Source organism: Vombatus ursinus, unplaced genomic scaffold (assembly GCF_900497805.2).
Source record: "Vombatus ursinus unplaced genomic scaffold, bare-nosed wombat genome assembly UNPS02015398.1, whole genome shotgun sequence".
Lineage (NCBI taxonomy): Eukaryota > Metazoa > Chordata > Mammalia > Diprotodontia > Vombatidae > Vombatus > Vombatus ursinus.
In genome coordinates, this window is record NW_020955176.1 from 3,030,450 (window position 1) to 3,055,273 (window position 24,824).

The 24,824-nt window shown below is 44.4% G+C and overlaps 1 protein-coding gene across 4 annotated transcripts in view; it reads right to left on the reverse strand.

The window, feature by feature from the left end:
• Positions 1-24,824, reverse strand: part of DIXDC1 (DIX domain containing 1) — a 62,502-nt gene that overhangs the window by 23,241 nt on the left and 14,437 nt on the right. For 3 of the 4 annotated variants that reach the window (XM_027847327.1, XM_027847326.1, XM_027847325.1), the window contains exons 2-7: positions 11,844-11,973; positions 10,996-11,121; positions 9,541-9,772; positions 8,940-9,047; positions 2,714-2,826; positions 488-636 (exon numbers count right to left, since the gene is read on the reverse strand). In XM_027847327.1, coding sequence (XP_027703128.1) covers positions 488-636; positions 2,714-2,826; positions 8,940-9,047; positions 9,541-9,772; positions 10,996-11,121; positions 11,844-11,973 — 858 coding nt within the window. Of the gene's footprint in view, positions 1-487; positions 637-2,713; positions 2,827-5,704; positions 6,089-8,939; positions 9,048-9,540; positions 9,773-10,995; positions 11,122-11,843; positions 11,974-24,824 lie in introns of those variants that run through there. The other variant, XM_027847328.1, reaches the window with a different exon arrangement.

A 24,824-nucleotide genomic window follows, 5' to 3' on the forward strand; every position in this document is an offset into this window, starting at 1 on the left:
CATTGAGATATAGAATCCATGAAAATTGCAATGTACGTTACTGAGCAACATCCCTGACCTGGAATTAAACTGAGAATTTGGGGGGCTGGCTCCAAAACTACTTTTAGGACAGTTCCTAAGAGAAATTGCACAACTATTACCTGTGTCTTTCATGAACAAAAATTACCTCTGCAGTCACCTGCAGGAAGAGAAACCCATCTCTCCAGAGCATAAATCTGGCATAAATGTTTAAAGGAAGGGAAGGGCTTCCCTGAAACCCTAACAGCTGAGCTATAAAAAACACTTCCATGCCTCTGAAGTCAGGAAACAGAAACATTTCCTTGTTTCTGTTCCCCGTCTGTTACCTGTCTTCCTGTCTCTCAACCCCACATTGAACTTTGACCTCCTATAAAATGAAACCAAGTTATTTTCAGAGCAGACACAGTCATGGGGGGAAGGAGGCATAAATCAGTGCGTTACAAGGAGAAAACCCAAGGGAGTGAGCTACCTGTAGTCCAGATATCATTTTCTTCGCCTCCTCCATTTCTTTTTCTAAGTGTTCCTGTTGCTCCAGCAGCTGGTCTTCCCATGAAGTCTCTAGATAGGTTCCTGGGCTCCCGGCTAACCAGTCACGGGAAAATGGAGAATCTGTCTCTTCTACAAAGGGAAAAAAGGCAGTATGGCTCATGCTGACAAACAACAGAAACCTTGTGGCAGAGAAGGTTCCCAGGGTCATTAGGCAGGGCTCTGGGCCTCCTGCACCTGTGGTCACTGCACAAACTGAAATCTCCACTAGGTAGGGAGGTGTGTGTGGGGGGGGGTGAGAACAGCACTAAGCAAAGCACCTTCCATGAACTCCAGGCTCAAGTCTCAGGGGAGCAGCATATATACTCTCACAGAAAGGGGAACTGCTGCCCCAGGAATGGCCCACATTACTTCTCTGGTACCATAAGAGGGAGGTGGGAAGATATCTCCCCAGCCAGCATCTATCTGAAATGGTACGTACGTATGTACAAGGCTGGTTTGGTTCTCAATTCCTGACATGTGTTCCCTAGGTCAGACTCCTAGAGACTGCTCATAGAAGGTGTCGATGGAAGGACCGCCAAATGTCATATATTTTTTCTAGCTACTTTGGAGCTTCAGCTGGGGAATGAACATTTAATCCTCCTTTGTTCCAACAGTCATAAATACTGAACCCTGCCTCCAACATACCCCAGAGGCAAAGCACACAGGAAACAAATCAGAAAAATACCTTTCCTGCTCTTACAAGAGTTTTAATGTTCCCAGAGCAGACATTGACAGTACCCAGGTCAAACTCCTCATCTGCATTTCCCTAATTTGCAGTAAACATAGCTGCAACAGTCATCATAATCATAAATGAGACAGCATGGCGCAGTAGAAAGAGAGCTGAACTCGGTCAGGAACACCTGGGCACAAGCTCCTCTCTGACACATCTGATTTGTATGACCTTGGATAAGTTCACTTAACCTAGGAATGGGGAACCTGCAACCTCAGGGCCACACGTGGCCCTCCGGGTCTTCAAGTGTGACGGAACCCAAACTTCACAGAACAAATCCCCTTAAAAAAAGATGTCTAGGTGGCCGGCTCACTCACTAAAATATCACTGGGAGCTCCCTACACACCAGGGTAATCACAAGTTTAGTGCTCAAAAGATGCTACATAGCTCACAAGTACACAGCATTTTAAGGTTTAAAAAACATTTCTAATATTATCTCATTTGATACTCACAAGAACCCTGTGAGGTTAGCCACTACAGATATTATCATCTCCATTTTACAACAGAGGGAACAGAGACTTGGAAAATTTTAGGGGTCACTCAGCTAGTTAAGTGTTGAAGGGAGGCTTCAAACATGGGTCTCCCCTGACTCCAAGTCCAGTGTTCTTTTCATAACATCATTCGTGTCTCCTCTCTTCATAGGAACACTAACGTGAGGTAGAGTAAAGGAGAATGACATTTTGGTTTTATTTCTGAAGGCCTTCATCCTATTTCTTCTGAGTGGCTGAAAATTCCATGAAAGCATCATCTGTTTTGTTTGATTCCTAATCTGTTTGCTCTGTATTTTGTGAGAGGGAAAGGGGAGTAGTCAATAGGGATATAAGGAACAACCAAGAAAGGGAGGCCAATTCTTGTTCCTCCCTCCCAACTTGAAACGAAAGGTATGTTTTCTACAACAACTTAGCTCATGTTTACACCTCAATCTAAGATCAGAGAAGAGTACAGAATTTTCTTTAAAAAATAAATAAATAGGGGCAGCTAGGTGGCACAGTGGATAGAGCACCAGCCCTGAAGTCAGGAGGACCTGAGTTCAAATCCGGCCTCAGACCAAACACTTGACATTTACTAGCTGTGTGACCCTAGGCAAGTCACTTAACCCCAATTGCCTAAAAATTTAAAAAAATAAATAAAATGAACTTTTAAAATAAAGTTTAGCTCAGACATTCATAGGATCATATAGCATCCTAGATGCAGCCAGGTAAGAAAAGACTTGTTCAGGCATTGCAAGGTTTTTTGACAGCTTGAACGTTGGAAGTGACACTAATCAAGAGGACATAACCCTCCTGATTGGCCCCAAAGGCAATAAGCCAAACTCTGGAAGTAGATATGGGCCAGTAAACTGGAGGAGGCTGATGATCACAAATGACTCTTGAAAACTCTTCAGAAGGACACTGCCCAGATTAATAGCCAATGTCAGGAGAGGTTGATAAGCATTACCTGTTCTGTTCTCCTGTCCTTCAGAAGGGATAATCACAAAATCTCCCCTCTCCTCCGACTGGGATATAATTGACTCACTCTTTGCACTGTGGATCGGACTTGGTGATGTCAGACTGTGGTGGAGGAAGAAAGAAGAGAAACAATTATTATGCATGATTATGCAGGGACTACAATCAACCTCTGTGCTCTACTCCAGAAACATATTTCCCTGTAAGGACCCAGTCCCATGGAGACATTCCCACATAAACACCTGGCCAACAGAGTTCTTCTAAGCCCAAATGATAAGATCACTGATAAGATCTTTATCACAGGGCTTGGACAACTGTTTCTTATTTAAAAGGTTTGGGATATTAAAATCCAATCCCAGAGCTCAGAAAATAATTTATCTTGCAACTGATTTGGGAACTGGAATGAAATCGAAGTGTTATACATTGGCTTCTCATAGAAACAAAAGACAAATGTGGTACTTCCAACGGTAAAAGTAGGGAAGGCAAGGTGATATCTTCGTGTGCTAATCCCAAAAGAAAATAGAAAAGGAGAGGCAGAGAGAGAAAGAGGGAGAAAAAAGGGAGGAGAATGAAAGAGGAAAGAAAGGGGGAGGAAAAAGAGAAAGGAGGAAGGTGGGTAAAAAGGAAGGGAAAGAGAGAGATTAAATGGGGGTGGGAGAAAAAGCAGAGGGTAGACCTGGAAGAAGCCATTGTTGTGCACATGGACACACGTTTCATAGTAAGCTAGAAAATGAGTAATGTAATATGGAGCCATATGATGGCTGGATAATGTATGGGAGCCAGAAAGGCAGAGTATGGTTTAGTTCTCAATTCCTTACACTGTTTTTCAGAGCTGAGATTCCTAAAACCTGATAATGGCAGATGCAGAGGAAGGAACTATGTAATCTGGTTTGGCTAGTTTTGTCCCACAAGCAAAAAGCTGTTCATTAGAACTCTGACAACTACATTTACAAATTGCCACCAATAGATAATTGTCTTGGCAATTCATTATTTCAAGGCTATTAGAATCGCTTAGGTTATCAAGCAAAACCAATTTTTAATCCTCCAAACTAAGTGCACAAATAAGACAAGATATGAAGGTAATACAGTTGTTTCCTCTCATCTGATAAAGAAGAGATCCTAAAGAGCCTCTTTTTTAATTTGAGCTGCACCTTGAGAACATTAACATTGAAACAATCTCGGAGACTGTAGGGTCTGCAGTCCCAGGCCCCTCTCAGGAATTCTTCCCAAATCCGTCACCCAGACAACAGCAAAAGTGTCTAGGGTTCACTGACCCATTTAATGTGCCCCTAAAGTCTCCCAGACTAATCCTCACCACCATGATCAGGAGTTAATGTTTCATTCTTCTTAAGACAGAAACAGAGGCCAGCAAAAACAAAAGCAAAACTGAGTAGAAGTTATCTGGAGATATTTCTAAATCTCAAATGTGGTCTAAGGGACAGTGTCCCCATCCTCTCTACTGTCTCTGGTTTAAGGCCTGGGGTGGGAGTGACCTCAATTAAGGACATTCTCCTCCCCCCTCCCCTTTCCCAATGACATAAGTTAGTGGGAAAGCCCCTCTTATGTCATTTCTAGCTCATCCCCATAGATCTGATCTGCTCCTTCAGAGGGGCTTCTCCAAATCTTTCTTGTCAGTCTTTCAATCACTCATAACAGTAGGGCACCTAAGCTAGCATGATTTATGGGCACAGAAATAAGAGGTGCTTCTGTTCTTAGAACAATAATACCCTGCTTCTCAGGAGCTCAGATTTGGAGTTGTTTAGGTTCTAACATTAATGTCCTTAAAGAAACAAGGATACAGGTTAGGAAATTCAGGAAGAGCTCTTCAGTAGCTGGTTTTTGTGTTTACTATTGTTGTTGTTTGTGTGAGTTTTTTTGTTTTAATAATGAAAGAAACTATTTGAGTCCCTAATGACAAGGTATGAAGGGATGTGTGGGGGCCATCCATAGAACACTGGGGGATTACAAATTGTTCGGGCAGCAGGAGGCACGTACTGAGCCTTGCGTTGTAGCTAGCAATGTGAGTCTGGGCATGGGAGAGGTGCCGAAGCCCCAGCCCGGGGCCGCTAACGTGCCCCTCCAAGCACTGCTGGTATGCCAACGCATGCTCGGCTCCACCCTAACCACGCCCATGTGCGCTGCCTCCCATATTAGGGCAGAAGGAGGCGGATGCCTGGGTATCCAGCTGAGTCGGAGGAGTGTCAGAACAGGCAGAGGAAAACAACATTTGTTTCACCAATTGAGGTTGCCTGGTGCGAGAAGCAAAGGGGGAGAAGTGGCAGGAGGGAACCAGGGGCTGAGTGAAAAGGTGAAGGGTTCGCAGAAGAACCCTTGAGGTCCCGAGGCATGCGTGCAGCCAAGGAAGGCGGGTTTCTCCCTAAGACATGGACGGAGGCACCAGCAGGGAGAAACATGAAGTCCTTGGGTCTCAAGTCAGACATATTTCAATCCTAATTATTAGCAGAATGACTGACTTCCCCGTTTCCCTTTAAAGATCCCATTTTCTCCCCAGCCGGTTGTCCACACTGCCTGCCTCCCAGCCCCCAACACCATCAGGAGCCTCAATGGAGGCGGCCGGTGGTCGGTGACAGAAACCATGCCAAAGGAGGGAGGCATTCCCTAACTGCCATATACTCGAGTCAAAGGTCATTGTCTCGTCTCGAGCAGAGACCCTCCCAGTCGACTCCGGACTCCGGAGACAAGCAGACACAAGCTGACGTCTCCGCACTCCCAGATGGACTGTGAATCCGAGATAAGCAATCCTTCTTTCCCTTTCATTCTCCGCGTCCCTCAGTCCACCACGGCGCTGCCCGCAGCTCCCTAAACCTGCTGCATTTTTAGACCCATATTCGCGCAGCCGCCCCCCGGGGTCTAGGCTGCCAACACCCGCCGCGGCCCCGTAGCTTGCTCTTTGATGGTGCAGTGGCGCCCCACCCCCATCTCCGGCCCACCGCCTGTGATGACAAAGGTGACCCCGGCTCACCATTTGACCTGTGTCCCTCCCATGGTCCCCTCCGGGCTCCGGCTTCAGCAAGCCTGCTTGTCCAGGCGGAGTGGGAGGCTGCTTCGGATCACATCTCCCCGGCTTGCGGGCATGTCTCACCCCCGGCCAGGGGCAGGAGGGGCGAACTAGTGGGGAGATGCGCCCTGTGCAGGTCAGGGGTGGGGAGGACGGAGAGCCGGGGGCTCCCAGCCCCCCGTGTTTTCCCGACAGCTCAGACCCTGCAGCAGCAGCAGCAGCAGCAGCAGCTCGGCCTCGGTGTACGCCGACTCCCTTCGCAGGCTGCCGGTCCCTAGCTCTGGCATTTTGGTCCTCGCCGCCGCGAGGCTGCGCGCATCCCTCGGCTCCCAGGCATCTCAACCCATTGCCTCAGAGCCCGAGCCCAGGAAGACGGCGGCTCTGCTCCGCGCCGCGCTTCGGCCGCCGGTGCCGGCGGAGTGGGCAGGGGCGGCGACTGTGCAGCGCTCCTGCAGACCCCTCCCCTCCCTCCCGCAGCCTCCTGTCACACGCGCTCCGCTCGCTCCGGGAGGCGGCGGCGGCGGCGGTGCAGGGCTCCCAGCTGGTGCGATCGGCGGATAACACGGCGGGCTGACTGGAGCTGGGCTCCGGGTGGAGAGCGAGGTAGGGAGGAAGGGAGGGAGGGGCGGAGGGAGGGAGGGAGGCGCAGAGGGAGTCAAGGAGCTGCGAAAGGAGTGGGGGGGAGGGGAAGGGGGGGGGGGGGGGGGAGGGGGGAGGCACCGCGGTCTGCTCAATCTCCGGGAGAGGAAGCCGAACCGAGGACGCAGTCCTCCCAGTCCATTCCTCGTCCTGGTAAATGGCACACTCGGGCAACTCCCCCAGGCAAGGAAATTGTTGTCTTTTCTGATCTGAATCCTTCCTTCGTGGACACCGAGGCCCAGAGAGAGACCTGAACGTGGCTCTGCGCGCGGGGGCGGGGGTGGGGCAGGGGCTGGATGGAGACGAGCTCCCCTCCCAACGTCACTCCCACCCTTGCCCCCCCACCTGGTTGTTGGGGTTTTTTTGTGTTTGTTTGTTTTTAAACTAAGACTAGTTTCTTTTTTAAATAAACAGCCTGTCTAGCGACCCCGAAATTATCACGCAAAAGACAGTGGATCCCCCCGCCCCCCTCCCCCCCACCGCACACGGTGGGGAGGGGGAGAGTTTCACCGGAGGGGCCGAGGACGAAGGGCCTGGCGATGAGAGGTGGTGGATTGCCAACCACACCACCCTCATCTCCCCACACCTTTCTTCCAAAGCCCTCCTTGAACTGGGCACATGTTCCTGGGCTGTGAGACCCTGTCTGGAACACTGTTTCTAAGAATCTCTAACCATTTTGGAGCCCATCACCTTGAATTAGGAGAATCTCTCTCCTTGAGCAGAGAGTAGCCCGTCCTCCTGTTCCACATCTGAGGTGGAAGTACGAAGCAATTATTTAGGTCTCCCTTCCCAGAGGGGTTCATTGAGGAAAAGACCAAGTGACTGATTACCCGGCAGGGGGCAGTGAATGGGGGATAATGAGATTCCAAAAGAAAGGTGAAATAAGGGAGAATTGAGCAATAGAAAAGTAAATGTGGCATATTTTCCTCTAACGCCTCCCCCTTAGACAAGCTGTGATGATTTTTCCATTTCTGCATGATTTCCAGTGAGTCACTTGTTCTCAGTGTCTCACCCCCCACAGCATCGCCTGGGTCTCTAGGCCTAGAAGACAGCAGGTGCTCTCAGGAGGAAATGCAGACTCTTTTCTGCTCCCTGACTCAGGCAGGCTACATGAGGCTCTGAAGAGTGAAAGGCCTTGTAGGCAAGCAGGAAACAATAGATCTAATTGTATTACCGAGCATCCTTTGAATTTGTCCCAAGTGATAGTCTCATTAAAAAAGGCTAGAAAGAAATGTCAGGGACCAGCAATCTCTGATTGAGAGTCCATTCTGGAAGTGTGGGAATTACATCAAGTTGAACAGGGTTGCCAACATTTTGTAACATTCTTTCTTTTGAAAAGAATTCAAAATGACTTCAATAAATCAGAAAAAGGTCCATTAAAGACAAGATGGCATTCAACATGAGCAAGAAATAAATGAAAGAAACCCAAAACACAGAAACAAAATGAGGAACAACTGGCTGGTTGAAGTTTACTTAACAATAGCATGGGAAGGATAGTGACACAGATTGAGTTGGGCCCAACTCCCCTGCCCACAAATTCACTAAGAGGCACCAGAGCTCAGCAGGGTGTTCGATCTGTTATTTCTATGAAATAGGTAGCTTCAGGATGAAGGTGCCAGGCAGGCTGGCACCTTCTCTGGCACATTTAGACTTAGAGAGTTGCCTAGGGCACTGATAGATTGAGTCACTTGTTCAGGCTCACATATCCAGTAAGTCAGAGGCACGACTTGAACTCAGTTATAATACTTTTCAAAAAGCCCTGAGGGGTCATAGTAGAATATAAATTAAATATGACTCAGCACTGAAGTACAGTTATTAAATAAGCTAATACACTGGGATGTGTTTACAGGAGCATGGCTTTCATTAGCCAAGGAAGTAATCCTTCTGCCATTACAGTGGGCATTAGTCAGGCTTTATGAGAGCACTGTGACCCTTTTTTGCCTCTACATTTGACTCTGAAGGATATTAACTTTATCGCTAGATTCACACACTTACCAGCTCAGTCAAATTTTTACTAATCCACACTTCCCAGTTCTGTCAATGAACACTGTAAACATGTGGTGCCCTCACACAACTGGACTCGTTTCTTCCCTTTGCTTCAAGCCTGCCACCATCTTCTTCTCATTCTGCATCCACCACTTACAACTGTACTCTGACTCTCAAGACAGTGTAATAGAACTATGAAAGCTTAAAACGGCACTAAGAATTTTCAGATATGCTGTACTCGAAGCTGCTGGCTTTGACCTGATTTTACTCTAATCATGCCCCCATGTGGCCATGACTAAACATGATCCCTGCAACCATGCACTGAAACAGCATTTTTGAGCTTGAGGAAATATTTGTCACTTCACCTTTAATCTCCCTCAGCCCCTTTCCCCCCAGCCATGAAGGCCATAGGAGGGTGGCTTTATAATCAAATATTGACAGTGTGAAAAGGATAAAGGAGTTGAGGGTTGCACAACTCTTTAAGTCATTCACTTGGGCCAAGGTCCCCAACAGTCCCCCCAAATGTCACTTTTGGCTGGGATCATTATAAACAGGTCATAGGGTGATAGTTTACCTGGAGGAGCTGGCCTTGGATGAGGGTCCTTGATGCCCCTCATATTGCTGCACTAGTGCCCGAACACTCCAGTATGGATTTTCGATTTCCTCATCCATGCTGCTATTTCTAAAGACAGGTAACCAAGAAGGGAGATAGTGTCAGTCCCTCAACCCTGCCATGACTCAGGGTCACTCCTCATTAGATACACAGCCCTAATGATATGGTACATTTCTCTAGTGTGGCTTGGCCTTTTGGGTTCACATTAGGGCATGTGGTTGGGTTCAAAAGAAGAAGCAAATATCCCACCCATCTCCTAGGAAAATGAATGAATGAGTGAATGACAAAATAAATAAACACACAGCAATAGTATAATTCAGCATTTGCAGTCTCAAAAAAATTTTCAGGAAAAAAAAATTTCAGAAAAAGCTCCTTACTCTTTGGTAACTGCAAATTTAATACATCTCCAGAAGAGCAGTGTTTCCTAGGTCCCCCTAGGCCTTCATGTGCCCTCACAAGTCAGGGACTGTCTGGGTGGTGTTAGTACCTGGGCATCGTTATATTTAAGGGAAAGGAGTAGAGAGAGAAGGGCAGTTCCCCACGGCACACTCCTTCCCCTCACCTCTGTCTGTATCGGAAGACATCTCGCCCCGATCGTGACATGTCGTGACATACATCTGCCAAAGCAGCAGCTGCCCCCTGTGCCACAGCAGTGGCAGAGTGTGGTTGGTGACTCTGCACTGGGGCTCTGGAGTCCCTTCTGTGGCTCACCATCCTATTAGAGCCGGGTTTGAAATGTGCTGCCAAGGCAAGGACCAGCCTCATGATGGACTTCAGGTTTCCTTCCACAATGTCTGTGGGATAGAAGAGACCCCAAAGAGATCTTAGGACAGTAGCAAAGGGCTCAAGGACCTCACTACTCCCATAAGATAGGGATATAATGGTCCGGACTTCCTAAGCCCTCTTGACATGGGGACTAGATCAGGATACAGTGACTATCTTGCCTTCCCATTCACACAGTTTCTCTAGAAAGAGGGAGAATGCAGGAACAAAGCAGTATGACAGGTCTGATAAGAGTCCAGCTGAGGAAATGTCCACACTTGGTCTTTTCTACTTTGTATGGCATGGACTGAAACAAGGTCGGTGGCTGCCAATTATGGAGCTTCATTCCTGCTGGAGCCCCACCAATTACACCAGCTCCCCTGGACTGTTCTAGCACGACAGAGAAGAGATCCTGTTTGCCACAGATTGATGGGCAGACTGCTCCAAGAGCTAGCAAAACCTCCTTTTAGTGCTAGTGAGTCAGAACTGGAGTCATGGGACTCCTCGGCTCTGGCTTCACCTGCCAGGGGCCCCTCCACAGCAGCAGCAGTTCAGGCTGATCTGAGAAGTATTATCTTCTCCCAAGTAAACCTAAGGTCCCGTGTGACTAACATCCTGTTAGGTGTTATTAGAAGACATGGACAGGAAGCTGTGAAATCTCTCTTTCCACACCTGAAGGCTTCTATAATATGAACGGTAATGTGGAAAAACAGCCTGCTTCTAGACCAGCTGCATGACAGCCGGATCAGTCAGTCAACAAACATTCATTAAGTGCCTACTATGTGCCAGGCACTGTGCTAAGCACCAAGACAAAATTTAGATACTGATGTCCTAAAATATTTCCTAGTCAAAAGATCAAGAGAACTAAGAAATGCACAGAAATATACTTTCATTTTTCTAATTTCAATAAGGCAGTTTTAATATCAACTTATCAGTTGTCATTTCTTTTCTAACCATTAATTCTCCCTCACACTCACATCCTTGAAAACCCAACACGGAATTATCATGAACAAAGCATTCCTATCTTTTTTCCCTTTGCCATCTGCTGAAACTGGCCTCTCAAAGCATTCAAGATTTCAGGATTACTCTGTCCCAAAACTCTGTTCTTTTCTTGGAATAATAACCTGAGAACACATATCTAGTTCTATTCTAGCCAACCCTTAAGCTATATCACCTAGGGAGTTCTGAAGGTGGCTATCAAGAGCTAAAGTTGAGAGGATTCATCCTCTATGTATGTGCGTGATATGGCACTGACCTTTAGCAGAGGTCTGGTGCATTCGAATCTTTTTGGAGGCCACAAACTGTAGTACTTTTTCCACATTGTTCTTCATCTCCTGCTGGTTGTTGGGACTCAGCTTCATCCCATTCAACTTCTCTCCAGCTGGGAGAAAGAAAATACTATATTAATAGGGTCGTATCTGCCTGAGGTCCATTAAGAGTGAGGACATCAGTGGGGGGGGTTGATTTGGAAACTAAATGTTTGACTAAATATAAAGAGAGTGAATTGTCTTAGTCTGCATGGTTCTGATGGGGATGGAAAAAGAAGAATAAGTTGTGTTTTGGTGCCTTCATATTTTTATACTTATCTTTGATGCATTTTGACATTACTATGTCCATGAATAGTTTAAAAAACCCCTGGGCACAGGTTTTAAAAAAAATGTGAAGAGACCACAAAACAGGTAAAGTTAGAATGGAAGAAGTTAAGCAGCTGAATTCATGAGTTATACCACATATTGACTCATAAACAGACTGACTATTTAAAGGAGTTTCCCTCAAGGACCCCAAACAAGGTCAGTTGATGATGAAATATCCATAGTACCATAACTGGTTACAGAGGAGTGCCACAAGTATCAAATCTTCAAGAGAAAAGAAAGGCCCTTTCTTAAAACCCCAGTGTGCAAAGGATAGAGGGTAGACTGGAGAGGAGACATCTAGATTCCATTTGTGATGTAAATATGGGCAAATCTCTTAAACCATGCCTCAGTTTTCCCATCTTATCTACTTTGTGGGGAGGCAGTGAGGTTGAAGGAGTCATGAATTGACCTGTTCTTCCAGAACTGTGGGAGCTGATGTCACCTTACCCAGAACCTGAGGACTACTAACCTACAATCTCTATCAGGTATGCCAAGATGACGCCATCCCGAAGATCCTGCCGAAGATCTTGGACAGGTTTCACCTCTGGCTTCTTCTTCAGCTGGGCATTCACCCACGCCACATAGGTCTGCAATTGTTGCTAAAAAATGAAGAATGGGAATAAGAGGCCAGGTTAGCTCTCCTTCCTCCCCACCCCACCACTGTCATGGTAGCAGATGAAGCCAAACTATATAATTATCTTTGCACAGTATAAGAATATGGAAGTTCTAAGGCTGGGGAGAATTCTAGAATCCTAGAATTGGAAGGGACCCTCGAGGCCATCTAGCCCAAATCCCTGCCCAGTGGATGAGTTTCCTGCAGCAACATCCCTGAGAAGTGAGCATCTGGCTTCAGAGAAAGCACAGCTTGATCAGAAAATGGAGTCTGTGCCAAAGATCTTTGGTTGAGAGTGAACCCACAGGCTGCATCTCTGACTCATGTGACCCTAATTGCTATACACAGATAAGCAACCAATATTTCCAATGATACATGACTGCAAATGTTCCTGAGTTTGCCCTTGGGCTGACTTAGTAGGAGGTTTTAGTTCAGTCAGCAATCTGGTGTTTAGATAAAATCACAGCTATCATTTCAACTCCTGCATTGTTCTCCAGAGGTTTACTTCTGAACCAGTTGCCAGCCCTTGCTTTTCACAAGTTCTCTCCCATACTCTGAACATAAAAGGAAGATTTGGCCTACAGTTTGATACTTAGGAGCTGAGCTTGTCTAACTAAAGTCAATCACTTTAACCAGATCCATACTTCTTCTCTTGTAATTGCTTCCTTCAGGATATACTCGGGTGAAACCCACAATTCACCTTTAGTCCTAAAGATACTATCTTGAACCCTGATTATCAAGATTTCTACAGTTAGGTTTAATCCAGGTTTGTGTTCTCTAAGGGGACCTGATTTACCCAATGCCTATATAAAAATGAAATGTTGCTATCTCATTATTACTTGGATTTCACTGCAACTGACACAGGCACTGAAGAGGTGATTTTCTCTCTTCTAGTCTATTCTTAAATTCTCCAAATCTGGCCTTGGGATCAGACAAAGAAAGCTTCCCAGAGAAACTAATCAGCCAGCTACAATGAGAAGAGCCATAGGAAATAGGAGTACAAGAGCTGTGGTTGTATCCTCATAAAATGGAAGAAGAAGGTGAAGGGTAAACTTTTTACTGACTCTCTCTCAAATGATAGAGGTTGTGGTGAGGGGACCTTGAAAGCTAATTTTTATCTTTGCGCTTTTGCCTATTTGATAAAGAAAATTTATTGTACAGGCCAATCTCTGAGTCATCTGACTGTGTTGTGAGAAGTAAGGCAATAACATGGCTTTAGTAAAGAGGGTGTTAAAGATTTGGAAGAGAGTGGCTCCATATGGATCCATCCAAAATTCAGCTATTAGATTGAAAGATTGACAAACGGGCAAAAAAATCAACTCAAACCAACAATCAGAAACCATTTATAGAAAATACGCACAGGTAATCTCACACACATCCCATTCTGCCCACCAAATAGATATACTACATGATGTTGGAGTATCTGGCCAGAATCCAAAGTACAACATAATTTAATTGTCACTAAGAATGAAAAAATAGAGGTGTCAGAAATGGGGATTGGCTACCTTAGGGGGAATAGGTTCCTCTCGGTAGAGATTTCCAGGTGAAGACTGGAAGGAGATGTTGTAGAAGAAATTCTTGGTCAGTTACAGTTTCTACTAAATTGACAATTGTCTTCTGACTGTGATATTCTGTAATTTCCTTTAATGGCAGAATCACTAGATTAGGAGATCAATGGACTGCTATAAACATAGCATCTCTGGATTTCTGCAAGGTATTTTACAAAGTTTCTTGTGTTATCTTTGCAGACAAAATGCAAAAAAAACAGCTAGATATGAAATAGTCACATGGATTCAGGTCTGCTTAAATGCCCATCCAAAGAGTAGACATTAATGAGTTGATGTCAACTTGTCTTAAGATCTATAGTGAAATATTCCAGGGATCTATCCTTGGCAATGTGTCTTTTAACATGTCTGCAAGGGATTTAGATGAAGGTATAGATAGTTTGTTGATTAAATTTGCAGATGAAAGGATGTTGGATACCAGACTCCTCATCCAAAAAAATTTCAACAGACTAGACAATGGCTGAATTTAATGAGAGTTAATACAGCTAAATGTAATGTCTAACACTTGGGTTCAAATAGTTAATTTCATAAGTATAAGATGGCTACAGTAGAGATCTGGGCATTTTAATGGACTGCAAATTAAACATCATGATCTTGCAGCCAAAAAAATGTAATGCAATCTTAAATTGCCCAGAATGAGGGAGATAACAGTCCCCCTATACTTTGCCCTGGTCAGAACCAATTCTGGAGTATTGTTTTCAGTTCTAGGCACACATTTTAAGGCTGCTGTCAACCTGGAGCATTTCCCGAGGAGTGCAACAGGCAAGGGGCCTGGAAACTATGTAATATGAGATCTGGATCAAGGAACTAGGAATGTTTAGCCAGGGGAAGGGGAGACTTAGGAGAGATATGACAGCTATTCCTCAAGTATCTGAAGTTCTGTCATGAGGAAAAGATAGATTAAACTTGTTCCACTGGGGTCAGGACAGAGCTGGGGCAACGGGTGGAAGTTGAAAAGAAGCAGTTTTCAATTAAATGGAAAGAAAAACTTCCAAGCAATTACATCTGTCCCAATGAAGATGGGCTGCCCCAGGAGGAAGAGGGCTCTCCTCAACCAGAGGTCTGTAAGTGAAGGTCCAGTGACCACTTTCAGGAATGCAGTAGAACTGGTTACTGTTCAGATAAGGAGCTGGACTCCATGGCCTCCTGAGTACCTCCCAACTTGGAGATTCTGGGACTATATTCTAAAGTTCTTTCTACTACACCATAATGCAATGCTGCATCTGTTTCCTTCATGCTGAAGGTCAGGTAGCTGATTCACCAGGATTCAATGTCTGGCTATTATGGAAGTCCAAGATCTTGAACCTAGTAATGAAGTTCAAGTGCTAATTGCATCAGGGTATAATTTTGTTAAAATACTGCGGAGCTCCAAGCTCCTGAATTCCCTTAATTAGATGATCTTGGTAATTGCTCATCTGCTGCTTCCGAAGTTTAAATCTTTATTATGTTTTTCTTGTGGGAGTATTTGTGGGAGGAAGAAAAATCCCCAAGATTATAGTACCAGAGGATTAATATACTGCCATCTACTGGACGCTGTGGGGAGTACAGTAACCAGCTGGAGCCCAAACATCAAAAGCCATTTTACTACTAAGATTTACACCTTGAAATGAAGAAAGCTGTAACATTTGCTAAACTCAGTACAGGTAACTCTCCATAATGACTGGCTGAGGATAGCAATCCCAGTGCTGACATCTCTGAGCACCAAAAATGTTGCCTGAGGCAGAGTAGCCAAAGGCTACTCACTTATAAGCATTCTAGGGAAGATAGAACCAAAGGCAAGTTTTTAGTGCTGAGAGATCATGTAGTTTAACCCTGTCAATTGACAAATATAGAAACTGAGGCCTAGAGCAGTGTCCTTGTCTAAGGTTATACATATGCTAAATAGAAGATCAGAATTAAAACCCAATTCTTCTGAACTGGATTTATTCAAAACTATGAGGTTCAGGGGCAGCTAGGTGGTGCAGTTGATAGAGCACTGGCCCTGGAGTCAGGAAGACCTGAGTTCAAAGCCAGCCTCAGACACTTGACACTTACTAGCTGTGTGATCCTGGGAAAGTCACTTAATCCCATTGCCCAGAAAAAAACAAAAATAAAAACAAAAAACTAGGAGGCTCAGGTAAGGAAAGGTATAGGGACCGAGGTAACAGAGAATTAGCAAACTCTGTTTCCTTGGAGGAAGGAGGAGTCCTGGAATGAAGAGGCCAGAGCTCAAGTCTTGGCCCTGATATTCTAGCTAAGTGGTCCTAGAAAAGTCACTTAACTTTGAACCTCAATTTCCAGATCTGTCAAATGAGAATATTAATACTTGATTACCTGCCTTACAGGGTGATTGTGAAGAGAGTGCTTAGTCAACTATAAAGTACTATATAAACAGGAGCTATTATTAACTATCATAGTTCATCTAATCAAAACCTGAGTGTATCTTAAACAACTGCATCAATAAATTGGGAAGGAGGGGAGGCATATTATCAATTTTACATCAGACCAAAGAATGTTTCTACCCAAGTCCTCAAAGTCTCTGATCCGTGATTAGATAGAGCTTCCTAATAGCAATATCATGAATTATATTCATCTCAGCACAACATTGTTAACTAGTGTAGCTTCCAATATCCTCTATTTTGAATGCCACAGAGTGGCTTGAATGGGCCATATCTCAGACTTAACAGAATGTCCTCAGAGTTGCCAAGTATGTTTAGTTCTGTCTAGCCTGTTCTTAGACATAAATCACAAAGTCTTAGTAAATATATATATATATGTGTGTATATGTGTGTATATATATGTATATGTATATATATATACACACACACACACATATATACATATATATACACGTTTCCCTTCTCTTTAAGCCTAACGAGGATGATCCAGCCAGTTAAGTTAATACTCACAGCCTCTGTTTATTGCTCAAAACCTATCTGAATCCCCCACCACTAGGTCCCACCAGTTACAGTTAGGTTGACAACAGTAATACCTTTCTATCTAATTGGATAGGTGGAAATGGACAGTCAGTAAGGCATTTGATCTAAATCAGTCAATACAATAAATACTTATTAAGTGCTTACTATCTGCCAGACATTGTGATAAGTAAAGCACTGGGGATATGAACAAAGGCAAAAAACCATTCAAAGGAGCTCACATCCTAAAAGGGGAGCCAAGTCAATCACTGTGTATATATGACATACAGAATAGACGGAGAGCAATCTCGGAGGGTAGGCACTGGTTGAGGGGGTTGGACCAGGAAAGGCCTCCTGCAGAGGGTGGGATTTAAACTCTGTCTTGAAGGTAACTAGGGAAACTAAGAGGCAGAGGGGAGGAGGGAGAGCATTCCAGGCATGGGGGTCAGCCAATGCAAAGGCATGGAGATGGGAGATGGAGTGCTATGTGCAAGGAACAACACATATGCCATTGTAGCTAGATTGTACAATACGTGTAGGGAAGTAAAATGTAAGAAAACTGGAAGGGTAGCAACGGGCCAGATCATGAAGGCCAGATCATTTTAATGCTTAACAGAGGATATTTGGTGGAGGAGATGATAGGAGTTTATTGAGTAGAGAGGTAACCTGGTCAGACCGGCACTTAAGGAAAACACTTTGGCAGCAAAGTGGAGAATGGATTGGGGTGGGGAGAGACTTGGGGCAAGGAAACCATTCCAGTCATTCAGGCCAGACGTAATGATGGTGTACTAGGGCAGTGACCATGTGAGTAGAGAAACAGGATGGTATACAGGGATATTGTAAAGGCAGAAATGACAAGGTTGGATACCAGGCTGTACATGTGGGATGAGTGGACATGAGGAGTTGAGGATATCACCAAGGGTTCGAGGCTAATTGAATAGGAGGAAGCAGCAAGGCACTTTGTATAATATTAAGTGAAGCTTTCAGGGCTAAGGTTCAGGGAAATTGATGAGGCTTGGTAGGAGATGGATTTTGGTTACTTTTTCAAAGAAAATACAGAGGTAGGGGAAGAGGCAAAAAGGCTGGTTGATGGTTAAAACCCATCATCTATGAGCTTCTCTGGAGTCAATCTCAGGAAGACTGAATTTCTATGCTATTATTTAATCTTTGATTTAAGGATGTAGTGGGAGACCATCCACTGAGCGCAGTCCTCGTGGGCCGGTGGAGTGCTCCTAATGCAATTCCCCTCCTGGCAGAAGCTAGAGAGGGGGATGGTGTCTAACAGAAGTGTCTTGGAGAGACTTTGGAGCAAGTGCAGACATTCTGTAGCTGGTTCCACTCTGCTAATTATACAATGAATAGGAGCCTGTTTGATTGTCTGTGGCTGCATAGCCAGAAATGAGGATACATTTAAAAGGTACTAGCAGACCAGAACCTCAGCCCCTATCTTCATGTGACTTCTTCCTGGCTGATGGCATTCCAATGAGCAATATTGGAAATGACCAGAACTCTGTGAGCTCTGAGAGGTCAGGAGAGAAAGCCAGCCAAGGACCAGCAGTCTGGGAGCAGAGTTCAAGGACCAGTGGAAGGAGATGGATATTTAGTGCTTACTCATCTATTGTCCGGAGTGCCATCTCTAAAGTTCATAGTGACATATTTATTTCCCCTTTTGGAATAGGGCTCCTTTCTCTTTCACTAGGGTTTTGGTCTTGGGTCTCTTTACTCCAGTTCCCAGCACCACCCAGACCTGCTACCCAGTAGCTAAACCTGCCTGCACTAGGGTTAGGGAGCAAGGCAGTTACCAGAAAATGGATCTCCCAAGGAGTGCCCATTAGTAAGGCCAAGAGGGGCACCCAGGCAGGAGTAGCTCTCAGTAAGTAGGGCTCAGATAATTTCTGCTGTGTTAAAGAGGTAATAGTGCTGTTGGGTCATGTCTGATATTCTCACAGATACAACCCAGCAAGACAGGGTTTCTTTAGAATAATATTCCTTTAAAATAACAGCCCCCATCAGGAGGTTGGTAAAGGACCATTTTGGTTTGCCATTGCGTCTGTACTGACCCCTCTATATAGTAGAACAGGGTCAGTCTGCTTGTTGGGGCCCCCTGTGACTGCAACAAAGGATTGTACTCCCAGCTGTTTAAACGACCTCAGACACTTTGACCTGGCTTGTGCTGTGATTGCGCAGTAAAAAAGCCTTTCCTCTGACTGCTGTTGGAATTTGATCTGTAACTCACCAAATTTCTTGGCAGTGTATTTTACTACCTTTGATACCCAGATTGGTATTTGTCCCATGCCATGGATTCATTTGGTGCTAGTAACTGGGCAGACTGTTTTCCACTACCCCATTGTTGTATAGCAGCTGGTTGTTAGACAGTTGGTATAGGCAGTATATAGCCAGACCCAATCTGCCAAACATGGACTGTCTTTTTGTCGTCTGACCAACCATCCTCCAGGTTCTGACTATCCACAGACAGTACCTTATTTCAGCTCTCATGGCGCTAACTTCACAAAGAGTCGGCAGTCTGATCCTTCCACCTGCATGTGGCCCACGCACCCTTTCTGCTTCTGCCTGCTGGCAAAGTTGACATACTTGCTTCTCTGTTGCTGTAAGGAGCATGCAAGGAATGGCCCTTCTTCCTGGGAACATCCATGACATTATGAATCCATTAGATTATGTTCCTAGACTCAGTGGGACATTTTTCCCATCCCCATTTGTGGGATTTATCTTATAGGGTCCACAATTGGTATTGAATTCTCGTGCAACAGGCCCATATTGGGCCATCCTGACATTTAGGGGCTCCTACCTTGCTTTTCATCCTGTTTCTTTATCATTAGGCCATTGTGCCAGGCCAGATCTTGCAGACTACCACACCAAATGGCATGGTTCAGATCTGGGGCAATGGAGCTCTTTGAATCTAAGTATATAAAAAAGAGAGTACTTTACTGGAATAAAAAGAAGATGGTTCTCAAGCAGCTGTACAAAGCTACAAAGTGAGAGAACTTTCCCACATTCTTCCCATTGCTCCATAAAGAGGTGTTTCATGACCACCGGTGGAAATAGCCATGTGGAGCTGGAGGGTCTGTCAGGTCTGAGAACCTGATGAGCAAATAGGATAGGCCCTTCCCTACCATATGTTTGAAAGCCCATGAGTGTACTTTAGGTCATTCACCTGGGGGCAGTTCTTTATCTACTTGTACAAACTGTGCCATGTTTGTTATCTAACTGTGCCATGCCCTAACTCAGTACTTGGAGTACTGATCAGGAAACCAAGAAAAATACCAAATGGCCTTCAGGCCTTTTCAGCTCCTTCTACTTCTGCAGGGATGCTGGCAGAGGGATCAAAAAAAGGAGAGAGGATGCCAAAAAGCCATGCGGTTTCTAGACTGCCTATAAACATTAGCTTAACTCTTGGTATTCTAAATATGAGATCTTTATCCAGCAACCGATGGGTGGACACAGTGCTGTGGGAACTAAAGCATACTGAAATTAGAAGACAGAAGGAAGTTACAGATAAATGGAAGGATGGGTTCTCCTTGGAGAGGAAAATAAGAGAGTTGGTGGAGTTGGTTTTTATTGTTCCTCCAAAGTCAATAAGAAACATCATTTCGTTGGACATTTAATTATCTCACCTAGCAGTGTGCAGCATGAGCTTTTTCAAAAAGACTGCCATTAAAATAATTGTAGCTTTTTCAACATACATACAATAAAATATAGAGGCAGCCTGGCGTAATAGATAGAAGGGTTCAGCCTTAAAGAACCTGAGTTCATATCCTGCCTCTGACACATGCTGACTGGTCACAAGCAAGTCCCTTGACCTCTCAGTGTCCTGCTCTAACATTGCTGTCTTTTGTTTTTATATCACCTTCCTTTTGAAATATATCCCACTTCCCACCCCTATCTACTGAGCCATCCCTTGTAACAAAAAATAAAGAAGAAAAGCAGTTCAGTAAAACCAAACAACATATCAGCTGAGCCTGAAAGCATATGCAGCATTCTACACCCATAGCCTCTCACCTCAGTGAAAAAGAGAGGGAGTTGCGTTTTCTCATCTTTTTTTGAGGACAAACTTAATCATATAACACTTTTTAGGGTTTTTGTTTTGTTTTTGTTTTGCGCCTTTTGGTGAATGTGACATTATTGTTGTCACTGTGTTTATTGTTTTCCTGGACCTGCTTATTACTACACTCTGCATCAGTTCATATAAGCCTTTCCATGCTTCTCTGAAGTTTTTATAGTTATGATTTCTTATATCACAATGATATTCCACATTTATGTATCACAATTTGTTTAGCCATTCCCCAAATGCTACTACAAAGAGGGCTATTTTGAATACTTTGAGGTGTATATTGGACCTTACTTTCTGTATTTGATTGCTTAAAGATGTATGCTTAGCAGTAGGATCCCCGACTTAATAATTTATTTATTTATTTTATTTACTTGCATTTGTTAAGCACCTACTATGTATTAGGCACTCTGTCAGGCACTGGAAATACTAAGACAAAAAGGAAATAGTCCCTACCCTTGAGGAGCTTGCATTCTAGGAAGGAGAAAATGTGTGTGTGTGTGTGTATAAACAAAATATATATAAAATGATTAAGAGGTAGCTTGGGGAAGGGACTTGAATCTTGGAAGAAAACAGGGATCCCAAAAGATAAAAAGTGCGGAGGCAATGCATTCCAATGTGGGGAAGATCAGTGGAAAGGAAGAAATGAACAATGTCTGCTAAGGTAGGTGGGACCAGGTTGTAAAGGGCTTTAAACACTCTACAGAAGAGTTTATATTTTATCTTAGAGGCAACAGAGAGCCTCTAGAATTTATTAAGTAGGAGAATGACCCGGTCAAACCTGTATTTGAGGAAAATCATTTTAGAAGTTGTGTGTAGAACAGATTGGAGAAGTGAAAGGCTTGGGACTAATGTCCAGGTGAGAGGTGTCACCTCAACTAGGGTGATGCCCATGTGATTAGTGAGAGGGGGTTGGATAAAGATTCTACTGTGAATGCAGAACCAACAGTATTTGGCAAATGACTGGAAGGCAGGTAAAAAGATCACTGGATTTATTATAATAATAATAATAATAATAAAAACAATGATGATAGCATTTATATAGCACTTAAAATATGCCAGGCACTGTGCTACATGCTTTACAGGTACTATTTGATTCTCACAACAACCCTGGGAGGTAGGTGCTATTATTAGCCCCATTTTACAAGATGAGGAAATTGAGGTAAACAGAGGTTAAATGACTTGCCCAGCGTCTCACAGCTAGCAAGTGTCTGAGGCCAGATTTGAACTCAGTTTTTCTTTCCTTTTCTTTTTTCTTTTTGCAAGGCAATGGGGTTGAGTGACTTGCCCAGGGTCACAGAGCTAGTAAGTGTCAAGTATCTGGTCTGAGACGGGTTTTGAACTCTGGTCCTCCTGACCCCAGACCTAGTGTTCTATCCACTGCAACACCTAGCTGCCCCAACTCAGCTTTTCTTGACCTCAGGTCCAGCTCTCTACCCATTGTAATACCTGGTTGAGAAGTTAATGGAAAATGTTTTGTGATGTTTGAGAGGAAAAGTTATTGGTGACCAGGGAAGTCTTCCATTTTTAGCATTTCAGCTAAAGAATAGGGAAAGTAATACAGGCATAGGGGAAAACCTGCACAAAACGTAAGAGGCACTAGGGCACATGGCATGTGTGGTAGACAAAGTAGTCTAGTTTAGTCCGACCAGAAGGAAAAGTGTATACAAAAGAATAGCAGGAAATAAGACTAGAAAGAGTTATAGGATGTAGAAAGCACCAGGTTGTAAGAAGGCTTTGAATAGCAAACAAAAGAATCTGAACTTTACTCAGTACTCAACAGGAAATCAGACAGCTAAATAATGTAATAGGAAGGTAAGTGTCAGGGTCAGGAAGTGTTGGGTTCAAATCCTGCCTTAGATATGTACCAGCTTTGTCACCTGGGGCAAATCACTTAATCTTACCCCTCTCAGCCTAAACGTCTTTATCTGTTAAATGAAGGGATTAGAGGTGATGGCCTCTAAGGATTCAGTTCTAAAATCTGTGATCCTCTGAGTATTTTTGACCAGACACCTCTATTTATAAAAGAATGACTATTCTGATAGCCTCATGAGGATAGATTGGATGGGAAGAAGTGGAGGCAGAAAGAACTAGATGGTGGCTATCATTAGAGTCCAGTCAGATGGTAATGGGATATCACTGCGCTGGCAGTGGAAATAAGGAGAGATATATGAGAGACATTGAGGAGGTTGAATAGGACCTACTAACTAGTTATATATGAAAGGCAAGAGAGAGAGAAAAGAATCAAAGATGATACCAAGCTCGAATCCTCTGCCTGAGGCACCACTGGCTACTTGATGTCAATCTCAGACATCTGATTCTCAACCCAAGCACTAGGTCTCTCACTTCGAGGACCATGGCTTCCAACAACTGGTCAAGGAATCAGCCTAGGACCAAGATGTGGACGAATCATCTGAGGCAGCTGGTAGCACAGCAGGTAGAGCACTGGCCTGGAGTTAGGAAGTCCTGAGTTCAAATCTGGCCTCAGACACTTAGGAGCTGTGTAAACCTGGGCAAGTCACTTAACCCTGTTTGTCCAAGTTCCCTCAACTGTAAAATGGGGATAATAGCACCTACTTCTCAAGGTTATTGTGAAGATCAAATGAGATATTTGTAAAAAGTGCTTAGCACAGTGCCTGACGTGTAGTAGGTGCTTTATAAATGCTTATTCCCTTCTTTCCTTTATGGCTAGAAACAGTTACTACCACCAAGCCCTATCTTCCTTCTTCCCTTACTCTTAAAAGAGAAGTGATACATCCTCCATTATTCATAGGACTTGACAAAAGGTCCTCCATTTCCTGTGGCTAGAAACCTCCTACCTGTAATACTTCCCATCCCTGTGGTCCTGAACCACCCCCAACTCTTCACCTTCCCCCACAGCTGCATAAGCAAAAACCATCCCCCACTTTCAGGTCTCTCCTTCCCTTCCACACTCTGCCCATGTCCCGTGTCCCAGTCCAGCTGTGCCTGTCTCCCACTCTGCCCTCTGGAATTCCTATTCTCTCATTTACACACTTCCCTTTGTCTTAGGCTTCTCATGCTTCTTCCATTTTCTGGCACTCACAAACATGGCTCCGCAAAAAAGACATCCTTGGCCATCCTTTCTAGTGCTGGTATATCTCTTCTCTGGTCCTGGAGTAAGAGGAGGTATGCTTCTTGCTCTGCACTGCCATTTCCAGATCCTCCCTCTGCCACTGCTACTTGGGAATCTCTCCTCCTTTTAGATTGACACTATCTAACTATAACTCCCAATCTACATACATCCTGGTGGCATTTGTCTACTCATTAACCCTCTTTCTCAAAGAGGTCAGTGCCTGGCTCACAGTCTTACTTGCCACCCTAACACCAGTCTTCTTACTAGGGTACTTCAATGCTCCCTCATGTTGATAGTTCAAATAGCTAAACTTTCCAGTGTCTCAATCTCAAGTCCCAAGATTTATGCCTGTATTTTACCATGGCCACACACAGGGACAGCCATACCCTTGATCTCACCCTCATCCACAAGCACTCCAATTCCATTTTCAAGATTTCTGAAATTCTTTTATCCAACCATAACCTATCATTCCATCTTTCCCTTTCCCTCATTCTCTTAAACCTATTCTTCATCTTCACCTTGACACCCAGTCCTTCCGTTCCTCAGTACTCTCCAAGTCCTCCATCCTTGCTCTGATTTCACTTTCCTCCCCTCCTAATTTTGACCCTGTAGTTAACCAATTCAGCTTTACATTGTCCTCTGGGTCCTGCATCCAGTCCCTAACAGTGCTGGATGCTGAAGGAAGTCAAACAGCAATGCTAACTGGGAATACTACAAAACTATGTCATTCATCTCACCACAAGGCAGTCCTTTTAATCCTCCCTAATTGATTCTCCATCCCACTTCCCACAGTAGCTGTTCCAAATCTCTTCTCTCCTCAAGCTTCCCATACTATTGCGTCTCCATTCTTTCATTAGAGGATCTTGCTTCATATCTGACCGAGAAAATAGAGGTAATTCACCATGACCTCTCCTGCTCTCATATCAAAACCCATTTGCATCATCCCCCATCTTCTCCTTTACTCCAATTTTTGATGAAAAGGTGACACTTTTTCTAGGTAAGGACAACCCCTCTACATATACCACTGATCCTACCCTCCTGTATTCTCCAGCAGATTGATCTCACAGTGATCCCCTCTTTCTCTAATCTTTAATTGCTCCTAATCTCCTAGCTCCTTCTCTGTTGCCTACAAACAAACCTTAAAAAAACAACAACCTTCATTTCACTATAACCATCTTCTCAAGCTGTGATACTTCATCTCTCCTCCCTTTCATAAAC